General features: G+C 48.0%; 1 protein-coding gene across 18 annotated transcripts in view; it reads right to left on the bottom strand.

Moving 5' to 3' along the window:
* Mical2 (microtubule associated monooxygenase, calponin and LIM domain containing 2) overlaps positions 1 to 13,062 on the bottom strand; it is a 207,554-nt gene that overhangs the window by 70,137 nt on the left and 124,355 nt on the right. For 15 of the 18 annotated variants that reach the window (XM_074041563.1, XM_074041572.1, XM_074041580.1 and 12 more), the window contains one exon: positions 12,238 to 12,340. In XM_074041563.1, the coding sequence (XP_073897664.1) occupies positions 12,238 to 12,340 (103 nt within the window). Of the gene's footprint in view, positions 1 to 8,308; positions 8,523 to 9,519; positions 12,341 to 13,062 lie in introns of those variants that run through there. The other 3 variants (XM_074041589.1, XM_074041593.1, XR_012435654.1) reach the window with 2 other exon arrangements.

Genomic DNA, 13,062 nt, shown 5'->3' with positions numbered 1-13,062 from the left:
TGATCATTCTACATGTACTGAGTCTATTAAACTTACACAGTGCTCTGAGAAAAGCATTATTGTCAGCCCCACTTTCTTACTGAGAAAATGGAAGCAGGGAGAAGTAGACACAAGAAGTTGGTCAGTCATTCCCTCAGAGGATGGAGACCAGTTTATGTATCTATGAGCATGAAAGAACATGAGTTTTGGCTTGAATACAACCCCAATTCTTTACTCATTCCCTATAACAGAGCTATACTTTCTCCTGTGCTTTTGAAGTCCTTCCCCACTAGAGCAGGTGTGGTCTAAGCAAGTGGAAATTCGTGTATGTGATATGAGCAGAGGCTTTGAATGGACTTGCTGGTTTGGCTTGTCACTCATCTTCCTGGGTTACCATGAAAAGAGCTTGTTCAATATGGCCACTGATGCTGCAAATCTGGATCCCTGGTTGGGGGCACATCACATAGAACAGACCTGGGGCCAATGTATGGCCCAGAGCCCAGATCACCTTTAGACTTGCAGTCTGAAGCAGAACCCCCAGACTCATGAGCAAAAAAATACAGGTTACCATTTCTGAGATTTGAAAGACTTGTTACATAGGGCAGAGATTCAATACTGTAGCACCTATATCTGTGTACAGGTGTGTGTGTGTGTGTGTGTGTGTGAGAGAGAGAGAGAGAGAGAGAGAGAGAGAGAGAGAGAGAGAGAGAGAGAGAGAGAGAGAGAGAGAGAACCAATGAATGCTACTGTGCCCTCCTCCCACTTAGGCCCTTGCTGGGGATTAGGAGGTGAATCAACTCTCATAGTCCCTGCCTTCAAGGAACTCTTTGTCTTACAGGAGACAGAAGGCAGAAGGCATGTTCACAGATATCTACATTAAAAGGCATTAAATTATCTACTAGTAAGGCAGGGAAGAGGCAGGAGTGGGGAGAGTTGACTTCCATACGGTAGACACTGGGGTCAAAGGCTCCATTTTAACTGAACATGGACAGGATTTGACAATCAGAGCAAAGAGGTGTGGTGCTCCAAGGACAGGGTCTTTGAGGCAAAAACTCCTGTTGTCTGCATGGGAGCTGAAAATAAGTCTGTGTGGCTGGAGGACAGGGAAATGACTAACATCTAATTAAGAAGGGCCTTGAAAAGCAGGTTAAAAAATGGATTTTGGGCTGGCAGAGTGGCTCAAGCAATTGAGTGCCTGCCTAGCAAGTGTGAGGCCCTGAGTTCAAACCCTAGTACATCCCCCCACTAAAAAAATGGATTTCACTGCGAAAGCAACCCTTGTAGGGTTTTCAGCTGGGGACTAGCACTGTCAGATTAGCCTCATAGAAAGATCACTGAATGGCAGAGTTCAAGCAGCCTGAGGGACCCACAAGGAGGGGGAGGAGTGTGATAGAGGGCAGCCTGGCAGCATGAGGCAGCCTGCACAACAGGCAGTTGTGGTGAGCCAGGCTGCAGAGGCACCAGACCAAACCTGCAGGATCATGTGGGTCCTGATTTTCCCATTCTTCTCTCCACAGAAATTTGGCTTTGCCAGCAGGTCTGAGAGATACAGCAGAGGAGGGCTCTGCCTGGCTCCCTGGGCTTAGGGACCCAGGGTCCCTAGTCTCCTAGTGGCAGGACCCATGTCCTCACAGTCAACCTGAGCCTCAGTGGAGAGTCAGGGCAAGACATCAAGAGGCAGAGACCTGTGGACAAGAAGCTGCTTCTTCCTCTGGGTGCCCTGGCCAATTTGCAGAGGCAGCAGCTCTAAAGGACATGTTCTTCCCCTGCTCTGCAACCTCCTGCCCCCAGGCCTGGTCTCTGGGACTTAGAGCCACCCCAGCAGGAAACATCTCCATTCAAACTTGTGCATCTAGGTACCCCTTTTTCATTTCCTAGAGGGCTTCTGTCTATGTGCACACACTGCAGACGAAGGACTAGCGCGCTGAGACCAGTGACGGGCCATCACCACCACCAAGGAAGACAGCACCAGACCCACTGAGTGCCCATGTCTGCCCAACACTGGTGCCCACCATCCCCGACATCCCAATCACCCAAATGGGGCAACATTATCATTGCGTGAGTGGACAAAAGTAGATTCAGAGAGAGTGCCTGGCAGGGCAGCAACAGAACAGTCGTGTGCAGCCTACCCTAGGCCAGGACCAGGATGCTCTGGTCCAAATGCCCATGCTGCTACCCTCTACTTCTTCCCCTGGCAGCTGCTTTTATCTTAGACTGTGCCTGAAGTCATCTGTGCTCAGGGAGAATTCAGGACTACAATAGGGGCTGGCAGTGCCCCTCACCTCCCCAAGCAACTGCCAGGCCTCCTAGTGGGAAGAAGGTCACTCATAACCCAGCACCTGACTCTCCTCTCTGCTCTGGCCAGATACCTGCTCCCCGGTGACAGAGGGACTCTAGGAATCCTGGTTCTGGTGTCATGCTCACCTCCAAGCTTGGAGCCAGCAGCAGCCAAAGAAATGTCTGTCCTCACACACCACTCCTAGCGGCCAAGCCCCCAGGCCCTTTGCTCACCAGGCCCTGTGCAGCGTCAGTGGAGGACTGTACTGCTCTGCTGTCTGGCTAAAAGCACTCCGTTTTTCACTCCAGTATGGAAACTCTTCTCCTCCCCCAGAACTCAGTGAGACAAGAAAACATGTCCTCCCATAGATTATTAATCCATTTTACAGGAAAGGAAACTGAGGCTCGGAGGATTTCTCCAAGTTCCTAACTACCAGAGCCACTTCTGGCCCGTGGGCTTGAAGAAAGTTGCTACTATCGTGTCTCCTGCTCTTTCTGTAGACAAAGTTGAGAAAGAAAGTGTGTGTGGGCGAACTAAGCATGTCAGAGCCAGTCAGGAAAGCGGAACCCAGGTTAGAGTTCAACAGAGGAAAGTTCTCTAATGCAGGCAAGGAGTCACAGTGCTGTTGGAGGAGCAGTGAGGATCATGCAGCAACCCAAAAGATGCTACTGAGGATGCTCCTGGCAAGTGGGACAAGGGGAAGAGCTGGGGTCACCAGAGTCTAGGAGCTGAGGCCACTGCTGCTATGCAGGGAGACAGGAAAGGAAGGAGATCAGGTCCAGACCCCTTCCCTGTGGACCTCTGCTGAACTGATCTGTTCCTACCGCAGAGCCTTCACCTAAACCCTAGGCCTGATACCAGGGAAATGCCAGCCTCAGATGGGCCACATCTGGCACCAGCCCTCAGAGCAGGCTCCCCCTGAGCACCAGAGCCCTTCACTAGGGTGAGGGTGGGACACACACACTGAATTCCCTACAGTTCTGTGGATTCCAGAGCAGCAAGAAGCTAGATTGATTTACTAACAGCCACAGATTTGGGGCTCTAGTTCTTAGATCCTTGTTCTCTTCTTCTCCCTTCTTCCCTAGGTACTCTGTCGGGCCAGCTCTGGATCTCCAGCTTTGGGCATAACCAGGACCTATGCCCATGCTTCTCTGCTAGAGGTTGGGTAGGGAGGCTTCTGTGCTTCCAGAGAGTAGTCCCCCTGCCCAACAACCCTTCTACTCCTACCAGGTTGGCCAGGAGAGCAGCCTGCTCCCAAGTGCTGTATAAACAATTCCCTTCCAGCCCTCCAGAATGGGCCAGGGAGCAAGGGATCATGGAGTGGGGATGGGCGGTGGGAAGGCACTACTACAGGCCCCTGATGGGGTCCCTACCCTCAAGAACCTGCTCTGGCCTGGCTGGGCCTGGTGTGGGTTGGGGATGGAGAGAGAAGACCTGACCTGGGGTACAAAGGCCTCCACAGAGTTGGGGAGCTGGCTTCCTTACCTGGGGTGGGTGGCAGGCAACCTCACTTGGTCTTGGCTTAACTTGCAGGGTGGCTGGGCTTATGTAGTCAAAGCCAGGTTGAGCCATGGCTGGCGAGGCTAGGGAGTAAGAGTGGTGGCTTTGGTCTTACTCCTAGCCTGGGTCATGGGGACAGAGCAGTCCCTACCCTCCCTAGATTCCTGTGTCAGGACCCCAGAGCAGAAGACAGTGAGGAGGAGAGAGAGAATATGCATGTGGCCTGGGCTGTGACACTCCACACTGGACCTTGGTTTTCCAGTTCCCACTGGAACTTCTCTCTGCAGACGATCTCTGCCCAATGCTTGAGAAGGCCACCCAAGCCCACCTGCTGTGCTGTGGATGGACCCAGCTCTTCCAAGAGATGTGTGTGAAGATGACAGTCCTCAGAAGCCAAGATGGAAACAAAATCAAAAAGCTCTGTGAGGTGGCAGGACACACAATGTCCATCTCCTGCTCCTCCAGGTCTCCCTCCTGAACCATGGTTAGATACCAGCAAGACCTTTTCCAGCCCAAGCCTGCTCTTCACTCTGAGGCCCAGGCTGGAGGGCATATAATCTACAAGTATTTATTGAGGGCTGACTATGTGATTTCCCTGTTGGGATTAAAGTGTTCAAAAGCAACCAATATCCCTGTGCTCATGAAGCTTACATTCTAGCAGAGAGGAAAACATGAATCAGCAATAAATAAAGGAATCACACATATAGCTGACACCGATAAATGCTATGGAGCAAGCGTCTAGTAGGGTAAGCTAGGAGGATCACTAAGGAGTGCAGGTTGCAGCACTGTAACTAGACCTCCCTGACACATGAACAGACTTGAATAATAAGGGACAGGGCAGCCATATGGATGCTGGGAAGGGCATTCTTGACAGGGAATAGTCAGTGCAAAGACTCCAAGGCAGAGTGTGCCTGGTGCCTGGCGCCTGGCAGAGGAGGCCAGGGTGGCTAGGACAGTGTAAGGGAGAGAAGTGGGAGAGGTCAGAGTACAGAGGCCAGGTTGTATACAGAGAGTCTTTTGAAACCACTGTATGCCTTGGCATTTCCACAGCATGAACTGGAGAGTTGGTGGAGAGTTCTGGGCAAAGGAGAGACCTTACTTTACTCCAGCTGTGTGTTGAAAATAGGTTGTGGGGTGAAGGTAGAGGCAGGGAGGCCTCACAGGAGGCCACTGCAAAAGTCCAGAAGGGAGGACAGTGGCCAAGGCCAAGAAGTGTGGAGGTGGTAAGAAGTGGATAGATTCCAGATGTTTTTGGAATTTGCTGATGGACTGGGTGTGAGGCCAAGCGAAAGCAGGATCAAGAATGGCTCCAAGGCTTTTGGAATGAGAAATAAGAATAAAGGAATTGCTGTTTCCAGTGACAGGGAAAGCCAAAGAGGGAGGCTGTTTCAGGGGAAAATCAGGGTTGGGGATGGACCTCCGAGCTGGGGATGTCCAGAAGCCGTCCAGGTAGAGGTTGTGGGGAGGCAGCTGAAAAAAACAGCCAGGACCTGCTCCTCTCTTAGCTGAGACTCAGTCACTTCTAAGCAAAGCCAAGTCCTAGTGGCAGGTGGCAGAATGGAAGGAGGCTCCAGAGCTGAGACCTGTGTCTGAGGGGAAGTAGCTGGCATGCTTTCCAGGAGACTGGGGAATCGGACAACAAGAGAGAAAAGATGGCACCGTCCAATGTGTGTTGGGGCCTCTGTCTAGTCCTTAACCTGCAGATGTCCTGCTGGGCATTGGGCCCGAGCTGATCTAGAATAAAGTCTTCCCAGGGGCATTCCTTCTGCAGAATCAGGGAAATGCTACCCAGAACTGGCTGCCAGGGTACCAGGCAGGTACTGAGCACGCTTACTGGGTCCACCTTCACAAAACCCTAGGTTTGACAATTCCTTAGCTCCAGTGCACAGAGGGGACTAGCTCTGTGCCACTGAGTGACAACAAAGTGCCAGGACTTTGGCCAAATCCAAGGTCCTCGCCACAAAGCAAGCTTGGGCCTGGTGCTTCTCTCTGCTAGAAGATGTCACAGTTGACTCGCTTGCCTGGAACCAGTGAGCTGCTTTCATAATATCCACTTTAATATCAGTTCTGCCCTCGGGGGTGCCCTGGGGAGGTGAGGAGCCAATGAGAAACTACACCTTAAGTACCTGGCCCAGCACCGAGCACAGAGAAAATGCTGGACATGGAGAGGCTGGCAGTGAAGGAAGCAGAAACTTCTTTCACTTATCAAAGGAATTTTTGGTTAAACTTGTAAAAATGAATGTGGTCACAGATGTGAAGACCAGCCCACCCACTCTGGATGACCTACTCCTTACTCAATTTTCAAGCTGTACAGAGATTTCTTTCTTTTGCTAGATTATTTGCTTAGGATAAATTCCCCAGGGCAAGATTACTGGGCCAAGAGGTCAGAGCCCTTTTCTGGATCTAAATCATTGTTGCCCCACTGCTTTCCCGAAAAAGGTTGTCCCGATGTACTTTCTACTCAGTACTAAGTTCCTACTTTTTTCTTACAATCCACCGCACTGTTTCCTTTACTAATCCAGTGGGTACAGCATAATTAATTTACATTCCTTTGAAGGCTAAGAAAGAACATTTTTGTAAATGCTCCCTTATTTCTTTTTGGTGTTTACTTTTTAAATTTGCTTAAGTGGAAATTAATTGTTCAGAGCTTTTGCCCATTTATCATTGGGTCATTACTCAGTAAATATTAACTGATCACTTCTGCTGTGGGAGGAGCCTGGGAACTCCTGCTTTACCTGAACTCCTTAAATACCATGAAAATGAACTTCCTGTTACTACATTTAATTCAGATTTTTTCCTAGTCTGATTGCCTATTTAATATTTTAATTTTTATTATTATATGCTATTTAAGAACGTATACAGTTGGATTTATCTCATGTTTTTCCAATGTAATTTTTTTTTCAGTTAGAGGTGTAAAAACTTAAGAGAATTATCACCTCATGATTCAATCAATATTTAACTTTATTTAAAATATATGTGTGTGGGTGTGAGTGGTGTTGGGAACTTCCGTTTAATATTTAATTCTATTATTTTACTTTAAAAAATGTAAAGTCTTTAGTGTTTCTGGATTTAAGTAGGATAAGATGAGTAATATCTTATCCTAACCAAACCAAATCAAACCAAGAAAATCAACAAAACCTCTAAGCAGGTGTTAGAAAGCTGACTCGAGCTTTACTAATTGACTTTACTAAGGACTCCTCAGAGATTTATCACATTACTACATCTTGTGAATCGCTAAGGTTTGGAAGGACTGGCAAGATTAGCATAAAGTGTTTCTCAAATTTAGTGACTATGGAACCCTTTAGTCATGACATACGTCTTAGGGTGCCACACTTTGGAGACTGTTGCTTTAACCCAACTTCAAACAAAAAATCAAAACCAAACCATCAGCTCTACAGAGTGGGGATTTTTGTCTGCTTCATTCCCTGTGGTATTCCCAGCACACAGTAGATGGGCAGTAAATATAAGATGAATGAATGAATGAGCATGTACACAGATAAACAAGGGAAATCGTACCCGGCACAGTGATACTGAGACAAATACTCCCTACAGTGCAGGGAGGTTTAGGGACTTTGTGTAGTTCCCAGCTATATCCCTAGGACCTAGAATAATGTTTGGGACAAATAATTGTGGAATAGATAAATAAAGGAATGAGTCACTTGCCAAACCCACCACCTGGCTTCCAGTCCCTAACATCTTTCCTGAACGGGAGTACGGGGGCCCTTGGTCATGAGCTGGGGTGGCCCTGAAGGCAGATGCAGGCACCAGCAGCTGAGCTGGAGGACCAGGGCCCCAGGAATGCCCCTTTGGAGGTACCAGGGTCCTGCTGCAGTTCACAGGTGGTGTCAGAAACCCAGCTGTGGCAACAGCAGCCAGCTTTGGCAATGCCCAGGCTAGCTGAGTGAGACTCCAAGTCCCTGGAGTTGAGCGGAGGCTGGCATGGGTGCTGTGCTCAGTGGCCCTGTGAGCGGAGCCTCATAGCACGAGGCACTGAGAAACCTGAGCCTTTGGGGGCAAGGCAGGTCACTTAGGATGGAAAGTGACTCTCCATCTGCTGAGGACAGCTACTGTGTTCACTGCAAACTGAGACCATCATCCAGTCCTTCTTCCTTACCTTTTGCCCATCAGCTGGACCAGTGTGAACTGTTCAAGACCTGCTTTGTTCTACAGAAACCTAAACCACATAGGGTTGATGGCAAAACTCACCTATAGGGCTGTGGCTTGGAAGTGTGGGAGACATGGGTACAGACAACTGTCAACATAGCCTGTTCCTAAGTCCTAAGGTCACACTGACTCTCACTTACTCTAGAGACAGCAAAGTACCACAGGTGTTCAAGGAAAAGACCCCACAGCCTGGCCCCAGCGTGTTGGTGATATTTTCCAAATATTACCCCTGGGTAATATTTCAGAGTGCCTCAGAGCAGCCCCAGAGTCCTGTGTCACCACAAGTGCAAGTCCCGCCAGCAGTTTAGGGAAGATGGACCCCCTAAACTGATCCCTGTGTTTGAGGTTTAAGAAGCTTCCATGGCAAAGAAGAGAGGAAACAATGAGCTTTATAAAGAACCATATTTATTTCCATTTACAGCATCAAATACCATAAATAAAGCTAAACATTGCTGTGTGCAAAATACAGGGTTCCATGTGGCACTGTAAATGATTACCAAGGGTCACAGACATGCCTTGCGATGAGATGGGGGGCTAGCTATAGAGAGGCTGAGAGAGAGAAGGGTTCTGTTTGTTGACATTCTAGAAAGGGAGGGAGACTCTGCAAGAGAAGATAAGAGCAAGGACTTTGTACTGGCCAGGCTCTGTACTGATGCAGCCAGGGATGCAGCATGCAGGGCTGGGAGGTCTGGCCACATGCAGGACAGACACGGACTGCAGTCTGAGAGTGTGAGGCCTGGCTTATGCTAGCTCTGCTGCCCTGGGTGTGCAGCTTCTCATGGGAGCGCTTTCCTTGTCCTGCTGCTCCAGTTAAATGAGTCAGCAGGAATATGTGCTTTAGGCAGAATCAGAGTCAGGTCTGGGGCTGACCTGAGTCATTTCACAAGGCTGTCCCCCTCCTGGACCATGATTGCTCCAGATGAGGTTCCTGGACCATTCTGGGCTTTAGGAGCCCAGGTTATGCACAGCAAACCGCCTGAATCAATAGTGCTGGCTGTGATACAGGAAGGGTTTTCTAGAATCATCGTAAGTGTTCACAACACAGAGTGTGGGTTGGCTTGTGATGAAGCCTGGAAGTAAATATCTTTTAAACCTCTCCAAAATGAATCACCTATGGTTTTGATCAAAGGCATTAGTGATCTTTATATTAGAACCAATTTAGGAAGATGCTGCTAGGCATGAATGCTTTTCACAGGTTGCTAGACAAAGGTGTTGTTTTCAAAGGTGACAGAGCTCTCCCTATAGGGGACTATCTCATAATCAGGGTGAACCCTCCCAAAAAGGCAAGTGGCTTCACAAACACATCTGGAAAAGCATGCACACAGGCCAGTCGAGGGGACAGAGGGGAGGCGGGGCATGCACTTGGGGTAGACGGGGCTACCGGCTCAGAGGGAAGTAGAATCAGAGTATGGCTTTCCAACTAAACACCACCCCATGCTGTTAACATCCATGCCCCTGAATGAGTCCCTTAGATGCAAAGACATTCACAGTTAGCACAATCAGAACCACTGGCGTGGAAGCGGGGCTAGGGGTGTGGGTGCAGAAGCAGGTTAGGGGTTAGTACCACTGTTTGAAAATTACCCAGAAAAATCAGTCACCTCAGAGCAGAAGTGTGTCAGTCAGCCAAGAAGTGGGTGTAGCACTGGAAGGCTGAAATGAACTGATGGTCACAGTGTGAGGTTGGAAAGAGAGAAAAAGACAGAAAAGAGAACTTAGCGTGAGAAGAAAAAAGGTGGCACTGGGCTTGAAAGTAAGGCGACCATTAAAAAAGGGAAACTCCCTCCAATAAGTCACTTGCTTGGTAGAGACGAACCTTTCTGGTGGTGACTAGCTACTTATTTACAAGAGTGGACACATGGTGGGCATGTGGTCAACATTCCATGCTCAGATGCCTCAGGACACTCTGTCCACCCATGTTCTCTCTCTCCCCATTTTATTCTAGGGTCTTATGTTCATCCTTGAATAGGTGATAGAGGCTCTGAGGTATCTGCTCCTTAGGACCTACCCATGTGTTGGTGCTGCCCACCAGGAAGGTTCAAGGTCTCAGAACATATAAACATCTCAGACTTGTAACAGACAAGTTCCCTGTCTACCAGGGAAATTCAGACTAGTCTGCTTAGGGCCATAGTGACATTCTCAGAGATCCCACTCTGGCTTCACAGGACATTCCACAAAGCATCTCCACCCACCCTGAGCTGGTGGTCATCACAGTAACATGGCTGTTCACACAAAGACCTCCAGAATGCACTTGATATAATCAAACATAAAAGGAATCACAGGCTCCTCCCATCATGACGAACATTAAAATCCCAGCCAAAAAAAAAAAAAAAAGAGGAAAATACAGTGCAAAGTCATCCACTAGTCCCTTGTGGGACTGAGAACAGTTCCTACAAGGACAGAGATGCTGGTTCCCGCAGACTTGGTCACCACCATGCCTGTGCTTCCAAGGACTGCAGGGAAGTGTTTATGGAAATGCACTCCCCTTTCTTCCCACCCTATAGAACTCATCATCTCTTCCTTAGTCTACGGGAGTCTCTAGAGATAGCGGCTGCACAGATCGCTCTCGGGCCTGGCAACTCTGGATACACTGAGCAGCACAGAAGGAGTTTATCAGTTCCTCAGTTCCTCAACCAGACCCTGTAGCTGAGCATGTCAAGGAAGAATGGGATGGGGACAGCTGAGGGCTCTTCCAGACATCAGAAGAATGCCTGTGGGTCCGAGGCTCATTTTTTTTGCCCCTGATAGAGTCAATTTCCTTGAATCAGCCGATAAACAGCTTCCACTCCAGTCAAGGCACAGCAGAACTGCCTGGAGGTCAGACACTCCTCCTTTGCTAGGGCAGCAGGAATAGTTTCTGACACTTTTGACCAAATATGCATGGCAGCCATGTGGCTAAGCAGTCAGGACATGGCAGACAAGGCCCACTGAGTGGGCCACACTTCCCAGGAGCTTAGCAACCACCTTTAGGTTCAAACCATACCAGGGGAGGGGCAGAGCCTTCCACTCCATTCAGCCTGACCATTATGGCCAGAGTGGCCTTGGCTCGCTTAGCCTGCAGCCTGGTGTAGGGACCTGACAGGGAGCCCCATGGGGCTAAAATGCTACCAGCTGAAATAGTTTGTCCTCAGCATTGCATCAGCCTGATGGAGCTTTCTAGGGTCAAGTGCCAAAGGGCTGTCACTGTAGTACCCAGTAGTGGAAAGGAAAATAGATTGTTACAAGTATGCTTGCAACAGTCTGGTTGAAACCAAGTGGTTCTGTGTCATTTGGCTATGAGTTGGTGTGAGGAAGTCCTTTAAACTACTATTTTGCTTCAAAACAAGGGAACAAAACAAATCTTCTCCCTCTAGGAGGATGGACGGTCAGCAACACACTGCTATATACTTTTGTGGGTTTCATTCTAGTCTGCCTCTCTATTCTATTTTCTTCTATTTATTCTATTTTCTTCTCAAATCATCATGTATTCACATTGCAAAAAAGCATCCCACTGTTGCCAGGTGCCATCTGGTTGCATAAATTGAAAGACACCGGTCAGGAGATGGCACATTCACGTTTGTGTATGTAAATCTTCAAGTCATTCACTTTGTAGGAAGTGACTTTAACAGCTCATTGCCACGTTAAAGGGGCCCAGAAAACTGGTGGTAAACTTCGAACATTTAGAAAAATTGATGCTCATAAAAAAAAATGCTTTCTCTTGGCTTATTGAAAGTTAAAAATTGAAATGTAAACCCAAAATTATGGCTCGCTTTGGTGTATATATATTTTAAAAAAAACAGTATAAAGCTATAAAAAAAAAAATCCTTCATGTCGTTTCTGGCCCTAGCACCATGAACAGATGTTCACCCTGTCAAGGCCAGGTGGAGGTGCCTGATATGAAACTCTTTGGCTTGGAGCTAATTGTTACAGATGCTAGACTTCCTGGCCAGAGCCTCAGTGAACTACAAACTATGGCCGTGTACACTATGGAAATGTTAAGGCACTTTGGGGTGGCTCGGCACTTCACTGGAGCTTGGCTGGAATGCATCCTAGCACCCAGGTGCGGATACTCTCCAGGGAATCCTCGGACTCCCTGTACATGGTGGTCAGGACCTCAGAGAAAGCCCAGAGGAGTGGCAGCCCCAGGCTCAGGAGCTCATATGTGTAGCAGTAGTTGTAAGCATTGTCCCTGATATGAAGCCCGACAGCACGCAGGAGTCCCCGAATCCAGTTAAGCAGGTTCTGGGGAACGGCAAGCAGGCCCCGGGGAAGGTCGAGGAGGCCCCTCTGCAGCCTGAGAGGCCAGCTCAGTGCCTTCCTAAAGAAGGAGGTGGAGATACCTGGGGGACTGCCTTCTGGTGTGCTGATGGCGGCCACTGCACAAGAACTTTCAGAGGGAGTGTCTCGCCGAGGGGCTTCCTGCTCTTGCCACATCCCCTCCTCCTGAGAAAGAGACCACAGTGAAGGCATTTAGTTCACGAGCCTCACAGAGGACTCTACTAACAAAGCAGACTGAGAGAGGCAAAACAAAGAAAAATTGAATTCCCAAATAATTCCAACCCCCCATTCATAGTGCTGAGTGTGGGTGCAATTTTTTTTGGAGGGGAGGGTGGGGCAAACTGACCATACAGTTCACAAGCCCTCAAAATGCAACCCTACTTACAATGATATGTCTAAGTAAATAATATGAAATATAAAGATTTGCAGAGGAAGATGCTGTAAAAATATTTGCAAGATAAAAAATTCAAACAATGTAAGAGTCTAACAACATGGGACAAGTGAAATAGATTAATGACCATGTATAAAATAGAATCTGTTTTATAAGCATTAAAATTATAGTCCCAAAGAATATTTAATGCCATGGCAAATTGTTCTTTGATATACTATTAGTGAAAAAGAAGGATATGACATTGTAGAGCTAGGATTCCAACCAGGTTAAAATATATTCATATAGGGGAAAGTCTGGAAAGGATGTTACAAAAGATCTGTTGGAGTTTTCTCAAGATTGAGTGATTTATAGGTGACTTAACTCTTCATGTACTTTTATTTAGTTTCTCATTTTCCACATTGACTTGTATCATTAGAAATTTTAAGTTGTGGTGTTCTTAGCTGGTGGTGGATGATTCTTAAAGCTCAAGAAGGCATTTGCTACAAGCTGCCAGAGG

Source organism: Castor canadensis, chromosome 1, assembly GCF_047511655.1.
Source record: "Castor canadensis chromosome 1, mCasCan1.hap1v2, whole genome shotgun sequence".
Classification (NCBI taxonomy): domain Eukaryota; kingdom Metazoa; phylum Chordata; class Mammalia; order Rodentia; family Castoridae; genus Castor; species Castor canadensis.
Note: the sequence above shows the minus strand (reverse complement) of the source record. Positions and strands in the feature narration are given on the sequence as shown.